The 23,386-nt window shown below is 39.3% G+C and overlaps 1 protein-coding gene across 1 annotated transcript in view; it reads left to right on the top strand.

Annotated features, from left to right (window-relative positions):
* The window catches only part of LIMCH1 (LIM and calponin homology domains 1), a 190,098-nt gene that overhangs the window by 132,886 nt on the left and 33,826 nt on the right, over positions 1-23,386 (top strand). Inside the window, exons 10-19 of the mRNA XM_067298104.1 lie at positions 5,400-5,687; positions 6,954-7,205; positions 8,500-8,844; positions 9,556-9,879; positions 10,447-10,680; positions 11,679-11,927; positions 12,852-12,887; positions 18,286-18,412; positions 21,022-21,176; positions 21,375-21,777. Coding sequence (XP_067154205.1) covers positions 5,400-5,687; positions 6,954-7,205; positions 8,500-8,844; positions 9,556-9,879; positions 10,447-10,680; positions 11,679-11,927; positions 12,852-12,887; positions 18,286-18,412; positions 21,022-21,176; positions 21,375-21,777 — 2,413 coding nt within the window. The remainder of the gene's footprint in view (positions 1-5,399; positions 5,688-6,953; positions 7,206-8,499; positions 8,845-9,555; positions 9,880-10,446; positions 10,681-11,678; positions 11,928-12,851; positions 12,888-18,285; positions 18,413-21,021; positions 21,177-21,374; positions 21,778-23,386) is intronic.

Genomic DNA, 23,386 nt, shown 5'->3' with positions numbered 1-23,386 from the left:
AAAAATCCAGACTGCTAAGCACTCACAATTGCTAGCATTTTAGTGAAGGGCTTGGTATGGAAAGGCTTGTGATATGGTAGTTGTGTGTTACAGAGCTGTATGATGCTAACTACATTTGTGTTGAGAAACTGTATTGCATAACAGCATAACATAAACAAATTCCAAGAAAACAAATACACAGAATGCTTGTCGCTTTCCACTTAGTGTCCTGCATTTATTAAAGAAATACGTGTGTGTGTGTGTGTGTGTGTATACATATATTTATATACAAAATGCCTTGTTTAGGGAAACAATTCCTTGTTTCAGGAATTCACTTGACTAGTTGGAGATGGGACATTTTTGTTTACTGAATCACACTTTTTATGTGGTTAGTATTTTTAGCTGTGTTAATAAATGATGTATTTATTTTTAAAGGCAGGAACTATCAAAATACACTGCTTGTTAACACATGTACCAATTAAAGCATGTAGACGTAGTTCAGCAATCGTAATTTGACTGTTTGGCATGGAGTATCGATAATTATTCACTTATTACCTATATTGCTTATTTTTGGATGCTGTTCAGTTTGGTTTTTTTCCTCTTCTTTAACTCAAGAGCTGAATGATGGCTAGGCTCACTGCCCATGCCTTTCCATGATCCGATATGGGATCCTCATGAAAACTGTCTCTTTCTCATGGGGATGGCCAACAAAGCAGAGCTTTAACCAACATGTCATAAGGGTAGGTGCTTAAAAATGATGCAAATGGTCTGGCTAAAGGCTAAGCTTCCATATGTCCTCCATCTGAAATGTTTTCTTTTGAATTGTTGAGGAAGATATTCATCATGTTACTGTTCTGAACTGGGCAACTTCCAGAGATTTGGTAAATTGTAGGGTAAGGTCCTACCAGCGAGTAGTTTAGCAGGTGCCAGTCTACAGTCTGGGCTTTGAAGCATTGTAGTAAAAAGTACAGCTCTTATGTGAGACAGCTTGTTTCTAAGTTTAATGAAGCTTGTCTGCTGCCATGTATGGATATGTCATATGCGAATAGGCCAGTCACATTATATACATATTATATAGCAGTCCTGTTCTCAGGTTTGCGTCACTGTTGTCAAGACATAATGAACTAGTGTTTTGGTGTGACTGTGGGGTACTACTGTAACAAAGCCAAATACTAATGAAGAGGAAACTGTCAGCTGTAAGTTACTCCTCCTGGCTCAGTTAGTGTGTTAGTTCATAATGTGTGAAGTCCATAAACCAGTTGGATATTAGTATAATCATGTTCTGGGTCCAAGGCTGTAGTGTTAATGGTAAACTGTAGCAATAGTTTGTGTTTAGCAGTGCTTTGCTGAGCAAATAGTGTTGTTTGCATTTGTATTTGGAAGATGCTCACCACCTTATCTGTCAGTCCCTTTTCCTACGTTGTGTTTCATCTGCTGGCTTAATCTGCAAGGCAGAAGCACATGTGTGCATGAAATCTGGTCTCCTCTTTCCGAAGAGAAAGTGTTGTCCTGACAGGGCTGAAGGAGAAGGGAGCAGATATAACAAGCCTTTTTCCCTCCTTGCTCTCAGCAGAAGTAGCTCCTGGACTTCAGCAGTTGGGGAAAGGAGAAGCTGCTGGCTATCTGCCCCAGCTCACGGTCAAAGAGCAGAGCTTTGTAACTCAAACTTCGCCATAGTGAAGTAGCAGCCTCACCCTGGGCATTGTAGGAAAACACGGTGGAAAAGGTACTAGGTACAGAGGTCTGTAAGAAAAATGATTTTTATGTATAAGTGGAAGAAAAAAATGTAGTGGGTAAGGAGAAGGAAAGAATGCAGTAGTGATATTTTAGGATACAGGGGAGCCTTTCATCATCTTTCTTAATGTCTGACTCTCATTCCCTGTTCTTTGAACCCCTGAATTTTCTCTCTTTTCTTCTTGGCATCAAATTAAAATTTCTTTGCACTGATGGTACGGAGCAACACTCAGCCTCTCTTGCTTCTGTATTCTGATCTTTTCTATTTTGGCCCCTCTTCTTCCCTCACCTTTCCATGATGCCAGCCTCTCTTTTTTTCCCCACCTGAGGTTGTCCGTTGTGTTCCACTTGCTCTGAGCTTGTCAAGAGACTTTCCTCTCAGTGTTTTGGTCTCTGGAGGACAGCCAGCCAGTGTGACATTGAGATCTACAAGGCATCTAACTGTTCCTAAAGCTGGAACTAAGTTGGGGACCTTTCTGGGTCCAGCACAGGAAAGATTTGAGTTTGTATGCAAATATATTGCTGGCTTGGAGTTTAAGTACTTACCGGCATTGCTGTGGCATGTTCTAGGAGAGGACTTCATTGAACTCAATGTTGTACAAATGCATGCCAAAAAGCATTCCCCCTTCCTAAAGGAGTATATTGACTCTTTATAGCATGTTTTCTTGACGCACAATCCTCCTTGCTTGCTTGTTGTGTGCATCTGTCTCTTATTTACACTATCACACCTGAAAGGTAAGGATCTGATTCCTGGAGACTACCTGAAAAGAGCAGGAGAATTAGGTCTGTTCTAATAGACAATGGAGGGGGGAGAGTAAGAGAGATATGAGCAAACCAGGAATTCTTGGCGTATCTTCTGGGAAAGGGATGTGGACTCTTAACTTGACAGTGCATAAGCTGCAAAACCCTTTTGTTGTTCTGAAATGTAATAGAAGAATCCACAAGCCTGTACGAGACCCTGCTTCAGGGACCGCAAACGCCCACGGTCTGACACTTTTGAATGTAACACTTGCTGTATCAGCATGGACCAGTGTGGTGTTTCTGCAAAGGCCAGGGCTGGGTATGTGAGAATGATTTGCAAATAAATCCACAGTGAATTCTCATCCACTGCAACTTCACATCTACACCCTTTCCTGCCTATATGGTAAAGTGAACTTAAAAGGCCCTTTTGAGACTGTCGCATTTTGATTTAGGAGACCCAAAAATGTCACAGCTAATTGATTCACAGCTAATCTGATTCCATTATAAACAAAATGTAAATGAATAGAAACTATACTTAACATAGAAACTGATCCCTGAAGTCTGGTTCATACTAAAACTGTAAGTTATTCAGTCAGTCATCACAATGACTCATAGTTGTTCTTTTGAATATCATAACTCCATATTTCTCTGTTGATGAAAAACCCTACTCAAAAATGGTAAGTTTGGTGCTCCAAGCTTTAATAGTATTGATGAAAATGAGACTGAAAAATCTTGTAGTTTTTATTCACTGAAGAATCACTTGCTTATTACGCATAGCTCTTAGAAGCAAAAAGTATAAAACACCACAACCTAACCAGCCAAATAAATACTCATCTTACTGATCTTCATTTAAGAAGTAAATATAAGCGTGTTATAATGGAATATTATGTGATCTTACAAATGCCTTTTATGTCCAGATTTCTGAAAATTATTTCCAAATTTTTACTTCGTAAAAGAAAAAAAAAAAAAAGGTAATGGTTCCAGTAGTAATGTCTGGTAAAAGATAACTGAATTTAATCATACTTACCCTAGCTTTTTTGGGAGAACAAGCTCCACTGTATATGACTTTTAGATTACTGTTTTCCTTTGAGCCTAAAACATTAGGCACAGTGCATCTACTTTGGATCAGTTTATCTTAAGTTTTCATATTCTTATACTGGAGAAGCAAAATATGTCTTAGGAGGCCATTGAAGGAAAATCAGACTTTCTTTATTTAGGACTCTCTCCCTGGTGGTCTTCTTGTACTTAGCGTCTTACAGATTTAAAAAGTAAATTGGATTTGGCCAAATAACACTAATGGGTTGACAGCTGGCGATTTAGAATTGAGAGATGTAATATACCTGTTCACCTATGAAACTTGAACCAGAAGAAGATCTTGTAGGCCTATTGATTTTGGTATGTACAAGAGTCAATATCATTAATAAACTTCTTACAGTATTTTTAGGGGGGAAAAAAGAGTATAAATTGTTGTGAGTGGAAGCTACAGGATGAGACAATATGTATTGATCGGGGGTTTGAAATGTGGAGCACGGTAAAGCATATGGCAGTTAAGACCAGCTTGTCCCAGCTGTTTCTGAAGCTGCACTGCACTGAGGGAGAGGGCCAGCAGTTGCCTTTGGAGTGCCATCTGCCTCTCCTTCAGAGAGATTCATGGAGAAGTTACCTTTGGCTAATGTAAGAGCATGCTCTCCACACCACTAAAGCGGCCCAGTGCTTCGCAGGGTGGCAAGGCAAAGGCAGGCAGTTTTGCGTTGCTCCTCTGTGCTCTGAGGTTTGAGCCAGGCTGACCTGTCGCTCTTGGGTTATTGCTTCCCCGTAACCTTCTGCAACTCTGTTTCGCAGTGCTGTGAAAGGGCAGCTGGAGCCATAACATAAGTGGTGTGTACAGAGGGTTTGCAGGGCTTTAAAATGTAAAAAACCCAACTAATTATAACGTTAGTGTTTTCTAAAGTGAAGGAGAAATTTGAAGCAACCCCTAAGCTGTTTAGATTTGCTTTCTTAATGTCAGGCTGTTTCATTCTAAGTGGTACCATTTTTTTTGTAGCACACACGAGGTGTGCTACCAGAAAGAGGAGATGTGAGATATTTGCAGCCTATAATAGCACCACATGGAACAGTTTAACACTTGCTATCTAACTTCCTAAAATCACCAAATATACTTTGTTTTTTAAAGAGGAGAGTCACCTAGCTCTTGCCATCTGTCTTTTCAGTTTGCTTAAGAATATTGACTGTTGCAAGTTAAAATAAGCTTAATCTGTCTGGACACCAGCTGTCAAGGGTCTTTGTTGTTTTAATCTTCAGTCACAACAAGTTTATGTTGGTGTCGGTGTCCTTTCTGTTTAAAGCAGATGGCATTGAGTGCCAGGATGCCAGGATCATTGGTATACTCAACACACGTTGAGTATATGTCTGTGTTGCCATAGAGGACTTATTCTGGGGGAGAGGGAAGGTTCATTAGGGAAAGAATCAAGTGTGGATGCGTGTGAGAAGAAAGAGGTAAGGGTATCAGGGCACACAACCTCAGTGATTATTCAGGTCTTTTTAAATTTGTCAGAGTTATTAAGAAAATAAATTTCCAAATATCTGGTGTTTCAGGATTCAGAAGTATTGGCCAGGGATCAATTATTTGTACTATATCACTTTATCTGAAATATTTGAGAACAAAACCGCCTTTTACAATACTATGTTCACTACATCTGTTATGTTAAACCAATGTTCACTGTTTCTTCTAGCTGTAGCTGCTAATTTTCCATGTTTGAAGGTCTTGCAGATTTGTTACATATATATGATATGTTTTTATTTATAACAAGGCTTTGCCGAATCTAACAGTAGCCTGGTGCACATTTGATTAATTGTGCTTGTTTTGTGGCCTGGATATGAGTGTTGCCACTCCCCTCTCCTCTCCTGGTGCATCAAGAGCTTTCTTTAATTTTGCTTTATGTCAGTAAAAAGCAAACATGTGAAGACAATAGAAGCACCCCAGACATCATCCTTCGCAAGGAGAACCCCTTCATGACACTTTACCAAGGGGATTCTGGTTCAGAAGATGAAGCAGCGAGCAGAGTTCCTGATTTAGAAAAGGATGATTTTGCCACTCGGAGAGCCAGAATGAATCAGCCCAAACACATAGTTCCATTTAGCGCGTTTTTAATTGGACCCTATATAAATAAAGATAAAGGTAAACTGGAAGACATTAAAAAGCCATTGCAGATGGAAAAACAGGAACATGCAAGGTGTGCATGCATGATCTTTTTCTTTCAATTATAATGCTTAATTTCACAGATCATATTGCTATGTAGAGCTAAAGATATCTTGGCTACAAAACCTTACAGGGTAAAATAAATGCAAGTGCTTTATCTTAAAGGGAACAAAAAAATATATGTAGATTACCTAATGTAATATTTTGCTACAGTATCAGGACCAGTAGCTTAAACTGACTATGAATGTAAATTAAAATAAAGACTGACACTTTCACTATCTAAGCTGAGACAGCTCATGAGCATGAGTAGTGGAAAATAAACTTGGAAGATAGATTTTGCATACAACTTTCTCTTTAAAATGCTGAGCATTTTAGATGCACATTTTTGATGCGATTTTTTCATCTAATAGCGTTCTTTTAGTAACCTGCATAAACATGGACTCAAATAAGTCTTTAATTAATGCACTGAATGTATATGCCTGCTATACCACACCGAATTGTGTCACATACAATTCTACCACATTTTTTTTAAATGAAGCATAGCTTACAAGGGTTCAGCCTGGAAAATCTCTTCTTTCTTCAGTTCAATGACGCAGAGCTTTAGAAAGTTACTGAACATAAGTATCTACTAGGCACGCATCTTTTTCAGGAAACAAGTATATTTGCTTTGTTGGTGCAAAGAGAGTTATCCTAGATAAAACCATGATATACGCTTTATAATGGACCTTGAATGTAGTATCTGATACATTCAGAAAACTTCTCTTAATGTCTAGTAGCTCTTTTCAGTAATATAAAACATGTCTTTCAGTTGCTGAAATTTGATTATGTTAACATTTTGTAATGAGTGGTTTGGCAGGGCATCTGAAGAGCATATAACCAAATTTTAGTATTTGAATGCTATTGATGTGGCTCTAAGATCAAAGAAATTCTGTAGTATATTTGGGAGCAAACCTTGAATTCACTTTGCTAATAACATGAAAACGAGATATTGTAACTATTTAAGCAAAAGCTTATTGCAGAAATGTTTTAATACAGCAATAATGCCAAGGTTTTTCTAGCTTGAGCTAGGTACAGAAATCATGCAATGAAGTGGTCTCATTAGTGCATGAGTAGGGTAGTTTAGATGAGAAGTTCCAACTTCAAATGATTCCATGCTTACTTCCTAAAATAAATCTTTAAAAAAATCTGCTTATCAATTCAGTCTATCTTCTTGTGCTGTGAACCTCTTTTATTGATACTGATTTATTGTTGCTCCTTCAAAATATCTTTTCTTGCTGAATTGGAATGTGCATTAAATTAGAGGAAGCCAGGTGCACATGGCATCAGCAAGGCAAATAGTGACACACACAGAGAACCCATTTCTGCGAACTAAGAAGAATGAGTCAGAGGAGGAAGAGCAGGTGAAAGTGCCTGATATTGAGCGAGATGATCTGGCTAAACGGAAATCTCAAAGTACCCTTCCTCAGCTACGAGAAGATATATTTGTGAATGCCTCTATAACACAAGCAGATCTGGAGACCTGGAAAAGATTGAAACTGTCGGGGGAGCCCAGGTATGGTTTTTTTCTGCAGACAGGATTGGCACCCTAGGAAGGACGTTTGTTTTGTCACAACCCTTTGTGTGTGCTTGTGTTTTTGAACTTGAAGAATGCCTTGATGACAACTGTTCTTTAGCTGTTTAAATTTTCAGGAGGAGTCCAAAATCTATATAGGGATGCAATCATGAACTGCAAGTTGGTATATAATTTAGAACACTATAATAGTTCCACATGCGCTCCCCAGGTGGATGCTCTGAATGCCATATGGGAAGGTCCCCTCTTGTCTTGTGGATCAGTCTGCTTTCAAGGAGCTCTAAATTGAACAGCACAAAGGTTCTTATTACGTGAAGCCACTACCTCAGTAGGCTGCTGCTAACCAAGCTATCTTCAGGACTTGGGACGTTAGACCTTGGGGGTGCTAACCTGAATCAGCATCTCTTTGCATTAATGTGTCTGTACTGCTTTGAGACCTGAGCTAATACATCTGCATGGCATGGTGCTGTACTGAGTAGATACACCAACTCTATTTGTCACTACAGCAGGAGTTTCAGGAGTCCCATTGTATGGTGTAGACACACTGTTAATGTAGACTGAACTTCCACAGAGGGAGCTAGTACAAAGCAGTTATTCTAAGCTATTTCCCTATGGAGATGGGCTATAATATATGCAGATGATTTGTGACTCCAGTAGGAAAGGTTAACAATTCCTTGCCTTCCCGTGTAGGCACATGCCATTTTCCAGTTAAGGTTAGCTGTCTGTTCAGACATTCTTGTAACAATGTGTTACTGTGTGTAATTTTAATACAAACCACCAAAAATCAATCATTCTCTCATCTCAAAGATGTTAGTAGTCTCTACATTACTTTTGAGGTGAATTATTAAAGGTGTTCTTCAAATCAAGATTCAGTGAGTGAATTGGTTGCACTTACTGCTGCTTTCATGCCACTGGCATTCCCCTGTGACAAGATGGGTGTACTGGTGCTGCACAGTCCCACGTAGCACAGCCCAGATCTAAGGGGGCAGGACTTGTAGCTCTGGCTTCGTTAGGGTGAAGAGCTGAGTCTGGATGTGCCATATGCTACACTCCTGTCCTAAGGAAGGGCTTCTGTGGATGTGCACAAGAGTTTCCCCAGCAGGTCCGTGGTATCTTTGGATTTCTGCTGTCATTTGGGCCTCAGCATGCCGCTGACATTTGTACTTGTGTCCTTGAATTTTAAAATAAAAAACTTCTAAAAACTGTAGGAACATTTCCTTTGCTTTATTCTGGGGTCTCATTTTGGGGGGATTCTTTTATTCCTCACTCTGACTAGTGAAGAAGATCTCAAATGTGCCTGTGACAGTCTGCCATCAGCTGAAATCGCAGTGAAAGCAGCAGTCCATGATGATTTTGCTGTCCGCAAAGCGAGAGCAAACAAAAAGGCTGGTAGCCCCAAGCAGAAGTTTGTGCATTTTGGTCCAGTAACTGAGATTGATCAGCAGAAGTGGGACAAGCTCAGTATTGGCAGAGCTACATCCAGGCGTGAAATAAAAGAGGAAAACAAGAAAGATGATGTGGAGATTCACACTGGTATTGAGAGTTCTTCTTCGACCACTGTTGGCATTTTCCAATCTTCTGGACACAGTGAGAAAGTCTCTAGGTCACAGAATGATTCCAGGTATTCAGTGTGGCTTAGGAAACGCTGCTGAGCTGGAAAGAGCCCGGTTCTTGCAAGACGCTGATCTGCATGGGGATGGACTATAGCATATACTTAAGAGCTTTTTATGCGCATGGCCTTGGCCAGAATTCATCTGAACCTTCAGAGTATTTTAATGTGTTTAGGGGTTTGCAAAACAATGCTGTGCGGATGTCTTCTGAGAGCTCACCTCAAAATTTCTGATTCGTAATCAACTCACTGGTATCTCAGAATCTGAGCTATCACTAAAGCTTTCTGCTTCTTGAATTCCAGCAGCTTTGCTCTGCCTGCTTTCGGTACTTTAGGAATTCAGCTTTCTAGCCCTACTGACTTTCAAAAAAAAATTTTCTTCAAACCTATTGGATTTACTTTCTTTTTGAAGATCTAATGCCAAAACCAAGGTGTATTGGTGCTCTGTGTTTCTGGCATTTATCTAGAAGAGAATTACAGCTCTGGGAACTTAACATATTGACTAGAGCTTACATTTACTTGGCTTTTGTTTATCTAATCGCTTAGTCGGTGGCTGCGGCAAGAATTTTTAATGAATGCTTTTAGCAAGCAGTTCATTCAGCTAAGTTTGTGTATTCATAAAATGTTTGTAAACTGCATTGAAAGACTCCTCTCCTTATGTTTCGTTTGACCTGAGAATGTTGTTGTCTATCTCACCCCTTCTCTCAATCTCATTATTGCTAGTGAGGTAGCAAGGTCAGGTACAGATGAACGTTGCAGGAGAACGCTATCGCCTGTGCCGGCTATTTGCATTGTCTCTGAGAAGCAAACCCAGCACAGTTTGAACAAATGGCAAGAAAGCATTGAGGAAGAGTGCAATGGGCAGCTACCTGACATTGAGAGAGATGATATGTTGGTTAGAAGGATGGGAATTTTTCAGAGATGTACCACTAGCCCCGTTCATATACCTTGTCCTCACCTGTCAGTAGCTCCTCATCTGCTGCAGCAGCAGCAAGGGGAGGCAATAGCTCGTGAGAAGGATTTGAAGACTCAGCGAGAAGCAGAAAGGTCAGAGAACAGAAGCTGATCCCTCTGAGCTTCATCCCTGGTTTGTGTGTGGTGTTAGCTTGGGTCAGTCTGCAGTGTTATTCCATTCTTCTCACAGCCTTTAAAGACTTGTTTTACTCATTCATCATGGCATGTGTTCTGTTTATGAAATTACTTACAAGAATGTATCCTATGAACATAAAACAGCCTGTTTTCTTTCATAATATTTAAGTACTTCAATTGTTAATTGCTGTTCAGCATGAAAACAGTCTTTCGTCTTTTGGGAGGATTTCTTTTGCAATCCGTGGTACTTTCTCCAGACTTTTATGCCGGCTTCTAATTGAATAATTGCTTGCATACATTTTTATGGAATCCCCCACTTCTAACATATCACCTACATAAGTGTGATGTTCAACATAGTCCCCTCTTGTTCTCACTTCCTGTGCTATAGCTAAAGATGTCTAGTTGTCCATCACTCTGCAACTGTCTTTTGAGTAATAGTACCCCACGTTGCCTCAGCAGCAGCTTGCCTTTGAGCTGCACAAGCGGACATTATCATGGAACAGTTTCACTTGTCTCTCTGAGCAGTACTGTTACCAGAGAAGAGAGCCAAGAACAGCTTGAAATCCCTCATCAGCAGAGTGGTGGAATAGAAAACAAAGTGAAATTTCCAGACCTACAAAGAGATGACATGTTGGCCAGGAGAACTGGAGCTTTTCTAAAGCAGACTGGGCCCAGTGTTAAACAGTTCCTTCCCATGCCATTTTCAAAGCAGCAGAATAAGCAGGGCACAACTAGAGAACTTGACAAGAAAACTGAGAGGTAAGAAAGTTACTCTGCTCTTTTTAGTTTCTTTCCTTCCTTTGTAACTGGCCCAGTGGGCTGTTTGTCAAGATCTCTTTATCTGGAGCAGTTGCTGTTGGCCCAGCAGAGGTTTCTTCTTTACTTATCTCTGATTCTGTGCTTATTCTTTCTGGTCAAAAGGCTCTAACAGGCGGTGCAGGTTTTCTGGCCTTTTGGGAGGGCACTGTAAAGACTCAAACCAGAGCTCTAGCAAATGCAAAAATCTAAGAGGGTATAGAAGTGGATATATGTGTGGAGACTGTATTGCATTTGTAGAGGTCTCTGGATCAATATGAGCTAATTATTAAAAACAACATTTCCAGCCAGAAACAGTTGCTGGATGCGGTAAATCAGATGGCTCTTCAGGGCTTAGCTGGTGCCAATGACTTCCAAACAGGAAATCTGGACCCTGGAACTAGATCCTAAGGCTTGGTGTCTTTTTAAGCACCTGTGTTCAGATGAGTAAGGCTGCGTGGGGAAGCTGATGGTTAACCCTTTGCACAGTGTCATGCATTGTCTGCTTGAGCCTCATGCAAGTCGTATTGGAAGGGATCTCATTCATCAGCCTCTTCTAAAGGGAAGAAAATGCATGCGCCTGTGCATACACAGATGAAAGACTTGTGTACATTTTTAACAGCTTAGCCAGGAGAAGAAAAACTATGTCAATTAATGTAGAGCTGAACAGTGGTTTGGTGTTGAGAAGACATTAAATTGAACAACTTAAAGTTGTTCAACTAAAAGTTTAACCTTTGAGGATATCCAAGACAGTTTATGCTCCTGGGTTAGAGGAACAGAAGTACAAGCATTTGACTCTCAATTAAAATTACATTTTGTGTCCCTATCTCATTTAGCTTGTCAAATATCAGCTGTTTATGTTTGGTTTTGTTAACTTACAGTTATGCTTTTCATTATGTGTATGTGATTTTTCAAGTGTTCCTTAATACACTTCTTTGCACTGCTGCCTTTGGCTCACTCAGGCCTGAAAAATGCCCACAAGTCTGCATTAATAGCTCTGGAAAACCTGCAATGCAATCTCAGCAAGAACAGCAGCAAGGGCAGGAAAGATGCAATATCCCTCCTGCAGGACAAGATGATATTATTTCTACTGCCCAAATGGGTGATCATAGCCTTAAAAAAGTCCTCCCGGATGAAACATCAAACCTTCAGGAGGTTCCAGAGGAAAATAAAAATGAAACATTATCATCCAAGGATGAACATCTGCAAATGTGAGCTCTGTATGGTGTGAATCACACTGCTTGTACACCCCTTGCTCTTCTGTTGTGTGCACACTTCGGGATTCAGATTTTGCACTGCCTGGTTTGTTTTCAGTCCAAACTAAAATACTGTGTGTCAGCAATACGCTTTTTAGAAACAAATAAAATAGTTGAGTAATGCATTGTTTTCTTCTCCACAGCTAATGAAGGAAATATTTGATTACAGAATATATGTAAATGCAAAAAAGCTTACAGATCGCAGAGGTTCAGCTGGACTGCTGAACATTTTTAGAGATGTGTACCTTGCTTCTCTGTGATTAGAAAGTGTTGCTGTTAGAAGTTGAACTTCTGTACTTGATGTCATTTTGTGATAAATCCCAGATACAAACATGTTGTGTGCATGACTAAGCAAGTTGGTCATCTTAGTGAATGACATTGATTTGTGTACTACAAGTAACCTTTTTCAGCTGCACAAAAAACCAAAATTGTGTGGCTCACTTTCTGGCTATAATACTTGTCTCTCTTTTGTGCTTCAGTAATGGTGATTGTGAATACTGTTGAGTGTAACTATTAAGGTTCCTTTTTTTCCATTCATTGCATGTGTGTCACGTAGTATATAACGTATTGTCTGTTTTCAGTAACTAATTTCTACACCCCGTTTAGGTATATTTCACCAGATTTTTATAATGAGGGCACTGGTATAGGTTCAGCAAGGGAAGGGTGGAGTGCTTGCATAGTTTCAATGGCTAGCTTTCAGCTGATTAGGTAAGTCTTGTTTGCTGAGTATATCATCTCTGAACAGTATGATTCTCTTTTGGTCTACTTTACTAGCAGAGGTTGGATGTTCAAATGAAAATTACCCAAATTTTATGGCTCTAATTGCAATTGATATTTAATGTATTTATCAACGCTCTAATTTTATATTTGGTCTTGTAGATTCGGCCCCAGAACTGCTGTGTCTGATGACGCAGAGTAAGTTGTCTTGTGCTCACGAGAGTCTATTTTAAACAGCTTACACTGCATGCTTTCCGGTCTTTCTACTAATTTAAATGCAGTTGATGCCTCATTGTTATTTTGCAGTGTTCCAGCAAATAAATTTTTCAGAAAAGCACTGAAAAATGGAATGCAATTTAGCTTACATTGCAGCTAAAAATAATTTATATGTAAAAGCCACTAAAAATTGAGCATAATGCTAATATGCAGCTATTGCTTAAAGTATTGTTTCCTCTTTCTTTTTTTTTTCTTCTTTTTTTTTTTTTTGTTTTTCTTCTGAATTTCCATTACCTCCAGTCAATTACTGCTAAAAGGAGTTGGGTTGGATCTGGGCTGGGTGTTGGGAAGAAACAGAGGTGTGACCTTTGCAACTTGACAGGGAGAAAAACAAAACTCAAAGTAAAATAAAGTTGATTGTGACTATCAAGATAATTATCAGGAAAATAAGTCTTCAGTTGCTCATTAATTGTCTTTCTAAAACTCTCTCTTGAATCCCTTCTAGGTTAAGTCTAATTTAATAATGTACTGAACTTCATTTTTTAAGCTCTTCACCTTGATACTTTACTTTTCACATAAGAAGTGGGACTGTGACATTTATTGCACTCAAGCATATTTTAATTGTGTGTGGATGCATGTAAACTGTAGTTCTGAATAACATGCAATACCATTTTGCAAGTTCTGTGAAAATATTGACTATCCCTACTTACAAACTGCAGGCATTTAGAAGCAAAAGAATAGTTGAGAACTATCCACATAGTAGTGTCTGTAACATTTTTCATGTGTGCACAGAAATTCATGTGACCTTCACTGCCTCCCAGATTAAATGACAAAATATAAATGGCATTAAGTTTCTTTAAAACAAGTGTATCCAGAGAGTCGTGTAATTTTTCACCTTTTTCTCTAATGATAAATGCTCGAGTCATGTATGGATATTCTCTACAAGATCTGTAATATACAAGTGAATTTGCTTATTCTTTAGACAAAACCGGTATCCTTTGACCTCAGAGTAAATGTGATCATTTCCAAGCAGCAGAAATCTTTTCAATCAAATTAAGAGATGAGATAAAAGTTGCTTAACATTGCAGTTATGTTAAGCAATGTTATGCTTAACAATGGAGGCCTTTCTACCATTTCATAAAGTGTACCTATCTGATTGATTTGTTCATTTGTTTGCCCACATTTCTGCATACTTGTATTAAATGCAAGTATGAGAAAAAGTACATGGAGATGCCTTCAAAGAGGCATTGGAATGTGTTTGGTTGTATGATGTGACAGTACTAAAGATGCAAATAAATCATATTTCTTCCACATTGATGATGGTTTTGTCTAAAAAGGCAAAACAACAACTCTTCAAGCCTCACTCTTACCCTTTCCAGATGTGTCACATTTGACACAGCAACTATTTTCTTAAACTGTCTTAAGAGTTCTTACAAATGTAAGTTTATATTTTTCCTTCTGAAGACCAAGTACTTATGAAGAATCTAATAAAATAGGGCTTGCAAGTAGGAAAAATAAATTGAACTGACATTTAAAATGCTTCCAAAATGTTTGTCAGGTCTCTTTTAAGAATTCTGTAGCTTGAATTCAATCTTAGAATAGGTGCTATGTGTCCCAGTCACAAAACTAAAAAATCTCTTGTTAGACTGGCAAAGTTCCCTTTGCTGGCAGTAATGGTAATGCAGGCAGTAATGGTCAGCAGACGTTAGACTGTGTCATCAGCCCAGGACTGTCTCAAGGTCCAACAAAGGCAGTACTCAGCATAATTTGGTGTAAAGGAGACAACCATGGCTAGTCATTGTGATTGCTCTGGAGACTCCATAGACATAATTAAAGATAGTTCAACAGTGTAAACACTGCATGAGGTACTAGTTTTCTCTTGTGGGGGCAAGAGGTTGCTAGTGGTTCCCTCTTTCCTTTCTCCATTCCCCAGACTCTTTCTTGTAACCCTCTGTCGGGTTTCAGATGCCTGTAACCTTCCATGCTGCACAGTGTTGAAATGGGCTTCATTCTAGATCTGGGAAAGGAAATGTATATTTGGGCTGTATTTGGACTTCTTCATTTCCCTCCAGATTAGACTTGGCAGAATGGAGAGAAGAAACCCAAAGAATGGTGTGTTTGGGCACACTGTTAAGTGGTAAAGTACTAGCAACATAACCTCTTCTGAAGTGGGAAAGACACAGGAAGGTCACCTTAATGGTATGACTGCAATGTGGTGGGTCTGTCTTTTCCTTGGAGTTGCCTTTCCTGTGCCTAGCTTGTTGCTGCTTATCAGCCCCATTCCCATCTCTTTAAGATATGGGGCTGAAATTTGGTCGTAGCCTGACAGCCCAGGGTTAATTTAGACTTATGCTTTCTACTTGAAGCCCAACAAGCAAATTATAGTGTACTGAGATATATTTGTTTACTAGAGTTTATATATTTGTTTACAGAGTTTGATTCTTTAGCCAACCTCTCACTTTTTTATGTTTTGTTGGGGTTTGTTAAGTCTTAGTACATCTCTAAAATGGTAATGCAGCCACATAGCTGCCTTACATAAGGATTTTTAACATATTCTCATAAAAAAGCTATTCACCATATTTCTCATTTTTTAATTATATAGTCTGAACATTCAAGTCCTTGAGGACCATTTTACAAGGAATTTAGAAATCCTGAATACATTTTTTTCATCCAATACTTGTTCAGACTTCTTAAAAAAAAGTGCTGTGCTGTATGATATCTCTGACAAGAACAACCTTAATGTGCAAGAATAAAGTAGTGTAAATTAAAAATCACATTACCCCAAAGACCTAGTCTACCAAAATAAACTGGTGATCTGCTCAGTGATTTGTCCCAGATCTTTGTCAGAACAGCAGATTTAATAGACTGGTCAGCAGAAAGGCCTATTGCTTACAGACAGAATTTGGATGCAAACCTCGGAGCTCTGCTAATGGCAGAAAATTCATGAGCATGAGTTTTACATCTCCCCCATCTACTTGCATGCTCTGTGCTTGCTGACCCAGCACATGGTTGGAAGGAGTAGTAAATTTAGCTCTATTCATGTGGGTATTAGTGGCAGATTGGAGTCATTTGTAGCTTATAGGAAAAAGAGAAATAGGAAAAAATAATGTGGGATTCATAGTGAAACTGTCTTTTAGCAGAAGCCCTGAGTTCTGGTTTCTTTGATTATTTTCTAAGGATGCATTTGTCAGGCAGAGTTTGATGTAGACCTTTCATTTGTCCTTTTCAGTGTGTTCAGGGAACTAAGTGGCTTTCGTAGTGGCTATTACATGTTGGTCAGAGCAGAGCATGGTGCTTTGAGGTGTAGCTCCTCCAGTTTGCTGTCTTGGGAAGATGTGTTTGCAAAATAACATTATGTGGCTGCAGAGCTGACGTTAGTGTGAACCTATCTGGTTGCTTATCCATGGCAATGAAGTCCCAGCAGCAGGAGATGACAACTAGAATGCAAGTTGCATATGGAGTCTAGTGCATATTTTGATTCCTGGCCTAGGTTGAAGCCTTTCCCAGAGTGCCTTTTTTACTGCGTTGATAACAGACATAAAACCTTTGTTTTGCTGTCTTTATGCACCCTGAGAGACCTGAGTGATGCAGGGAAGAAAGAGTAGCCTCTCATTAGGACATCAGAAGACTGTTGGTATAAAAATGTTTTTATTCTCCCATCGCAAACGACAGATGGCTAGTGTTCACAGACTCTGCTAGAACCAGTTACCAGCAATTGGTGTCTTCTGCTTTTCTTTATTGTATGTGAATGAAAAATTCTTTGAATGAAGGGTACAAGAAGGGAGCTACACAGCCAGTTTGACCCAGTAGCCACAATGTGGCAAATGCTTCATACCAAAGGCTTTTTATTAATATGAGTTTCAAAAGCTCTTAAACTGGAACAAACCCACTGAGGGTGACTTTGTTTAATAAATTTGTGCATCTCCCACCCTTCCCAGTCTGCAAAATATGGGTAATATTTAAATATCCTGTAATAGGTGATATGCCTTTTATTTTAAAAAACTACAAAACTTACCCATCTCTTTCGTCTGTTATTTAAGAGTCTTCCAATCCAATCCTGAGCAATGCAATCCTTAAATTACCCACAGAGAAACCCAAACTAGTGTGCCCCTCCTCAATACTCTGTTTAAGAGCTGAAGCTGGGTGATAATGCTGACCTCACTGCTCATGCTTAAAGGCAATTGGGTGTGTATTCTGTCCTTCATTTCTGAACAAATGCCTACTAACCAGGATGGGATCTGTGCACTGTCCAGACCTTTCATTCTTGAGGGAGGTTCATTCACGTCTTTGCTTGCTTGAATATAAATGTGGGGTTCATTCATGTCTTCGCTTGCCTAAATATAAATGTGGGCTAAATTTATATATGCACAGCTTTCCATGTGTATTGACTTCGATTACTATGTACACAGTTGCCTACCATTTTATCTTCATTTGGTGCTTCTCCTGCTAATTGGCTCACCTAAGCTACAGATGATCTTTTGAAGATGACTGTGAAATTACCTCATGTGGAACTGCATGGCTTTTTTAAATTTTATTTTTGCTTTTAATGGCATAACTGAGGTCATATTTTACTAATAATAGGTACTGGGGAGGGGAAAAGTAAAGTACATTATCTTCATGTGAACATCTTTAGGTAACATGAATGGATGTATGGTATCAAACTATGACCTTTTTTTCTTTTAACTTTTGAAAGGTCAAGGACAGAAATAGAATGTGTATAAAGAAATTGTTGGGGCCTGGACATGAATGTTTGTTGTGCAGTTACCTTTTCCTTTGTTAGATTAGATGTATTAATAAGTTGGTGTTGATAGCATTGAGTTTCTTCAAAGCAGGGAGGGGAAGGCAGAGGAGGAAGTAGCATGTTGTTTGCACTGCATGTACTTCTCTGGGCAGGCTCTCCCAGCTCCTGTAACAATAGCGTTTAGTCTGTCGTGCTGCCCGTAATGTACTTCTCAAGCCTCTCTTGTTTTACAAGTGAAAACTTATCTCTGCAATATGCAAATAATTGGAGGGGTTTTGGAAACTGATTGGGAAATTGGTCTTCAGAGAGTTAAGTCTTCTGAAATCAGCTCTGAATAGAATATTTTTAATGAGGGCTATTGTTGGAGTTTTAATGTTAGTAGTGCTATTTAGTGAGAGACAGAGCTGCTGTCAACTAGCCATAACAAGAGAAGACTGAGGAGTATAGTGCCTGAAGTACTATGTGGAAATCATAGGGATGCTAATTAGTCCTTCCGATGGACTACTGCTTTGGGGAGCTTCTAAACAGTGCAGGTGTTTGATTCTGCTGCAGCACCCTCATGTGGCCTTAACTCCAACATGCTGAAGGAATATAAACTGTAAATAACTCTGCACTTCTTATTACTCCCCCTTTGTTTAGGAGCATGAGCATGTTTGACATGAGGTGTGAAGATGAAGCTGTGACGCAGCCTCATAGCAAAGCTCGCCATGAAAAACTGCAGAATATACACAACCAACTGAAAGAGGATGAGACTAGATGGCAAGATGTGAGTATACATTATCTGCAAAAGCAGCATTGAGGCTGACTACCTAGGCAAAAAGCAAAACCTGCTAAATCTACAGTTGCTTTCTAACTCTCTACTAAAAATAATCAGGATTTTTTTCCCTTTTTTGTTTTTCAGTGGGCTGTTGCTAAAAGCATAAAAGCTCATAATTTGGTGTAAATTACAGAATGTAAGGTCTTCAAGTCCCTCTGCATGTGTGCCTGGTATTTTGCTTTTTAAGAAAACATAGTTGAACTGTGGCTGGTAAAAATGGAAGCAGAATGGCTGTCTGCTGAATTCTCTAATTTTTATAGTATGTGAACGTCAAAAATGGAATGTCAAAAAACAACACAAGACTAAGCAGGGTGATAAATGCCTAGGTTGGACTTGGTTTTATAAATTTGGATAGATACAGGAAATGCTAATGCCTTCCATCTTATCCAAACAAACACATTCCTCTCTGAGTTAGATACACCCCGCTTGTATTACAAGCCTTTTCAAAATATTACTTAATATGTCACATGTTAGGTAAAGGAGTAAGTAAAACATTGCTTCTTGCTTAACATGTTTTCTAAGCTGTCCTGGCATTTTGCATTATATCCAGGAAATTATTAAGTACCTTACTTAGTGTCAGAAAAGCATTGTGAATGATTTGTGGTTAAGTTAGCATCAGGAATTTTAGTATCAATCATGTTAATTCCTGAAAGACAGATTTTAAATGAGGAATTTTGGATATTAAAAAAAAAACCCAAAACATTGAATTCACGTAGTTGATATGGCAATTCCCATTATAAGAACAGCTACTATGAAACATCTCAGAGAAGCTTTTGATAGAAAATTCAAGGAAAAGTCCAAAAAAAGAACAATATATACAACTAAAATAACTGTCAGTAGTAGAACAAGAAGGGTTTCAACTGAGTGGTTTGTGTGTGTGGGAAGCCATAATTTCCCAGCAGAGATAAGAATGAGTCCAAAGGAATTCAAGAGGTTTGAGAACTCTTTCCTGTTGAATGGAAAATACTCTTAGCTAATGTGCATAGGTTTTCCAGGGCCTTAGCACCTTATGCACTGAACTAAAAGTTCTGAAGAGCAACTAGAAATTGCCTTACTGGAATGTCCTTGGCATTCAGTGGGTTTTGTAGAGATGACAGTGCATTCATGGCCTGATATTCTTTATATGCCCATGCTGTAAATTTGCCTACAATTAGTGGTTTCATAGCTTTTTATTATTATTGTTATTCTAAAGCATCAGAGCTGGAAAAGATAAACATGTCTGGTTTTTAATTACAATAAGAGGAGGAAGGCTTATGTTATGGAATTCGCTAGTGAAAAACTAATTTCCAAACAACAGGCAATAGTGGGAGTAGCTGAATAAAGAAATGTTTTTGTACTTCAATGAGAATAATTAGTAACCGAGGAAAATGAAAGACCATGTTTCAAGGAGGGCATTATAGACTGATATATGTAGGTCACGTGAAGAAATACTTTAATGAGCATTCCCTTCAGTGTAACATCAATAATTTGTGGTTTTAAGCTAAATTAAAAATGACAAGGTTTGTTCCTGGTTTTAATAAAATAAGTTATGCTTACAGTACCTTCTGCTGTTTACCAGTAAAAATGCAATTAAAATATTTGGAAAAACGTGATTAATGAAATAGTCTTTGAATTGAATATGTATACAGAATTACTGTTTTTATTAGAACCAGAATTTATTAGAGTACATGGAATATAATCTGTACACTATTTTCCTGATGTTGTAAAATTAATGACAAATGTGCCCGTTCAGTTTCCCGTGAAGTTATTTTCTTTGCAAAAGTACTACAGAGGTTATTTTTTACATACAGAATTTTGTTCTTTTATTGGTTGGTTGCAGAGAAATATTACAGTTTAGAAACACTTCTGTACTGTAATAGTTTACTGTGAAATGAATCTTGTCTCTGTACTCTCCATGACTTGTAAATTCATAACCCAGGCAGGATGCAAGAAATAGATACCCGTAGTAGGTATCTTCTGTGGCTCTCTGTGTTTTGGTGTAAGGCTGGTTTTACAGGAAAGGTGAAGAACCAGAATTGGTGGTTCTGGACAGTTTTGGATGGGGAGCTTCCAAAAAGAATAGGATCATTGCCCCAACAAGGGCATGGCTACACAGATTGGTACAAACTATAGTCTTTTTGCTCTGTCATGTCTCAGGTCAACCAGGTTTGAGCCACTTTAGTCCATAACCTGTGTTGCTTGGAGCTGGGGCCAAAATACTGTAGGGTGCCCATGAGGAAGAGTTTAAGCCTGGATGCACCACTGCATTTTTCTGGCTGAACAGCCCCTTGATCAACAGTCCTTCCATTTAATTGGCTGACACCAACAGAGATACCAAATTCTCACTGTATCCTATTATTAGGAAAAAAAAATTGGTTGAGCAATGTTTTAATTTTATGGTATAATCTCCTTTTCCCTTTAAAATAAAAGTTGCTGCATCAAGTGTCCATGCAGGTAATGTTAGCCTGGTCCACAGCCAGGAGCGAGCATAACAAAGTGGCTAGCTGGGTTCATTGATTTCTGTGGCCAGTTTTCAGCTATTTGCGACCCTGCATTCAGGCGCCTTCCTTCTCTCATAGGACCTAGCTCGGTGGAAGAGTCGCCGAAGGAGTGCTTCACAGGATTTAATAAAAAAGGAAGCTGAGAGAAAGAAAATGGAAAGGTTACTGTCTGGAGAGGGAACAAACGAGCGAAGAAAAAGCATCAAAACCTACCGAGAAATTGTGGAAGAGAAGTATGTTGTTTTACTGCAGTGCAGCATGCTTGGCTAAAAATGCTGTGTGCTTCATAGGCAATACGTAACTGTGGGCAGCCGTGCTTGTAGGGCTTGAGCTGAGGGAGGGGGAAGGATGGAGATGGAGCTGAGGAAATAAGAATGGTTGCCAGTGTTAATTTTCATGTGGTGGTATTTCTTGTGCTGTCTCCCGTGCAGAGAGAGAAGAGAGCGGGAGCTTCATGAGGCGTACAAGAACGCAAAGTCTCAGGAGGAAGCTGAGAGTATCCTTCAGCAGTATATTGAAAGATTCACCATTAGTGAAGCTGTCCTTGAGCGTCTGCAGATGCCAAAAATTCTGGAAAGAAGCCATTCAGTGGAGCCAGATTCCCCACTAAAAGACCCAAATCCTCTAAGATACTTAAGGCAACAATCGCTGCCTGCTCCAAAATTCACTGCCACCATTGAAGCAACCATCGTTCCAACCACTGAATTAGAGCCCAGTGGTCCGACGGGCCGCACATCCCCGAGCAAAACTGTTGTCTCCAAGGCTGTGCCTATGCTGACACCCAAGCCTTACTCACAACCCAAAAATACACAGCAAGTTTTAAAGAATTTTAAGGTAGGATGTATTATGCTGCTCAAAATCAGTTGGGAGACAAAGAGATCCTGACCTAATCATCTGAATGTATAAATGTTTAATGCAATTTAAGTAAAAAATGGTAGCAGCATTCTGATGTGTTGTATATCAGTTTTGTGCTCTGTGCTTCCCAGTCTAATGGTCACTTCTTGGTTACTAACATCTTCTGAAACTTGACCTGTTCAGAATGGAATATTTCTGCAGGACATTTTTTCTCAGGCTAAATTTGTTTGGGTAAGGGCAGGGGGAGAGAGACCTTAAGAAAAAAGCAAGGCACTTTGTGAGAAAGAGGTTAGGAAAAATATGTTGTGGGGTTTTTTTTGTTTTTTTTTTTTTAACAAAAGGGAAGGGGTGGGGAATTTGGAGGCCCTAAAGTTTGGAACAAGGCCTGAACTGGCTTTTGCATCAGGGTTTTGATTTTTGCCATGCCCAAATAAGTCTGTCCAATTCAGCCAAGTCATAAGCCTTTGAAACATTACAGTGTGCCTATATTCATTGGTGACTCCCTACTCCTTCAGCTTTAAGGAGCAGCTGACCCACAGATACCACCTGTCCTGCTTCTCACCAGGGATGACTGGGGAAAGATGCTTCACTGGAGTAAAGAGGGGATATAAACTGTCCATGCAGTTTTAGGGAGAACAGATTGGTCCTGGCTCAGCAGTGTAATTGGGCATTGCTGGTGAGAGTGGAAGTGTGGCTGGATCAGGCTGCAAGAACTTAGCAAAGAAAAGCTGGCAGGTGTTAGAGGGAACAGGCCAGCATAGGCCAAGTTTGAAGAAATCTGCTTCTAATAGTGCCTGTACCAAAACTTGAGCTTTCCCAAGCCTTCTAGTAGCGTCTGCTCTTGGCATTATGAAGCTTCCCAGCAAGTGTCTCCCAAGCCTGTATAGTTCTGGTCCCCTTCTGTCTGCCATCGCTATCTATTACTTTGCTAGCAGCATGGGAGGGCCCCAGAAGCCCTGCTGATGTCCTGGCTATGGACAACATTGCTACTGTGTATACTCAGGTGATTTGCCTCTTTAAAATACTAGTCAGCTTTGTATAGGTAGTGAAAAAGGACGTTTTGATGTCTGTTATTTCTTGAAGTCTGCCCCAACTGTTGTGGAAAGCCCCCCATTCACAATGTTTACTGGTTGAAATACAAAACTGGTAACTCCTATTTCCCTATACCTGAGCTACTCTTTTCCTGGAGTTTACATTTTAGTCACCTGTTTAGTTAATCAAGGATTCTTTATTTTTTTCTGATCTTTGCCATATTTTTCCTTGTAGGACTAGGATATGTGTGTATTACACTCACGCATATTAATGCATACAAAGTTCACATATATGGGGAGAAACTATCATATGGATGCTTCTTCCCCCAGCCACCACTAAAAGTCTGTCTAGATCCTGTTTGCTTGATGTGGAACAATGTGATTTATCTTAGTAATAGTTATTCCCTAGAATGCGTAGCTACAGAATTATTTTACCCTGAAACACCAGCTTATTGGTGATTCTCTGCTCTGATGACAGTGTGTTGACTTGCTCCAGATCAGGAGAGGAGCATGTTTGTTTAACTCTGCAGCCAGGGCATCTGGCCTGATCATTCAAA

Source organism: Apteryx mantelli, chromosome 5 (genome assembly GCF_036417845.1).
Source record: "Apteryx mantelli isolate bAptMan1 chromosome 5, bAptMan1.hap1, whole genome shotgun sequence".
Taxonomy (NCBI): domain Eukaryota; kingdom Metazoa; phylum Chordata; class Aves; order Apterygiformes; family Apterygidae; genus Apteryx; species Apteryx mantelli.
The sequence above is the reverse complement of the archived record's forward strand: the minus strand, read 5'-3'. Positions and strand labels throughout refer to the sequence as shown.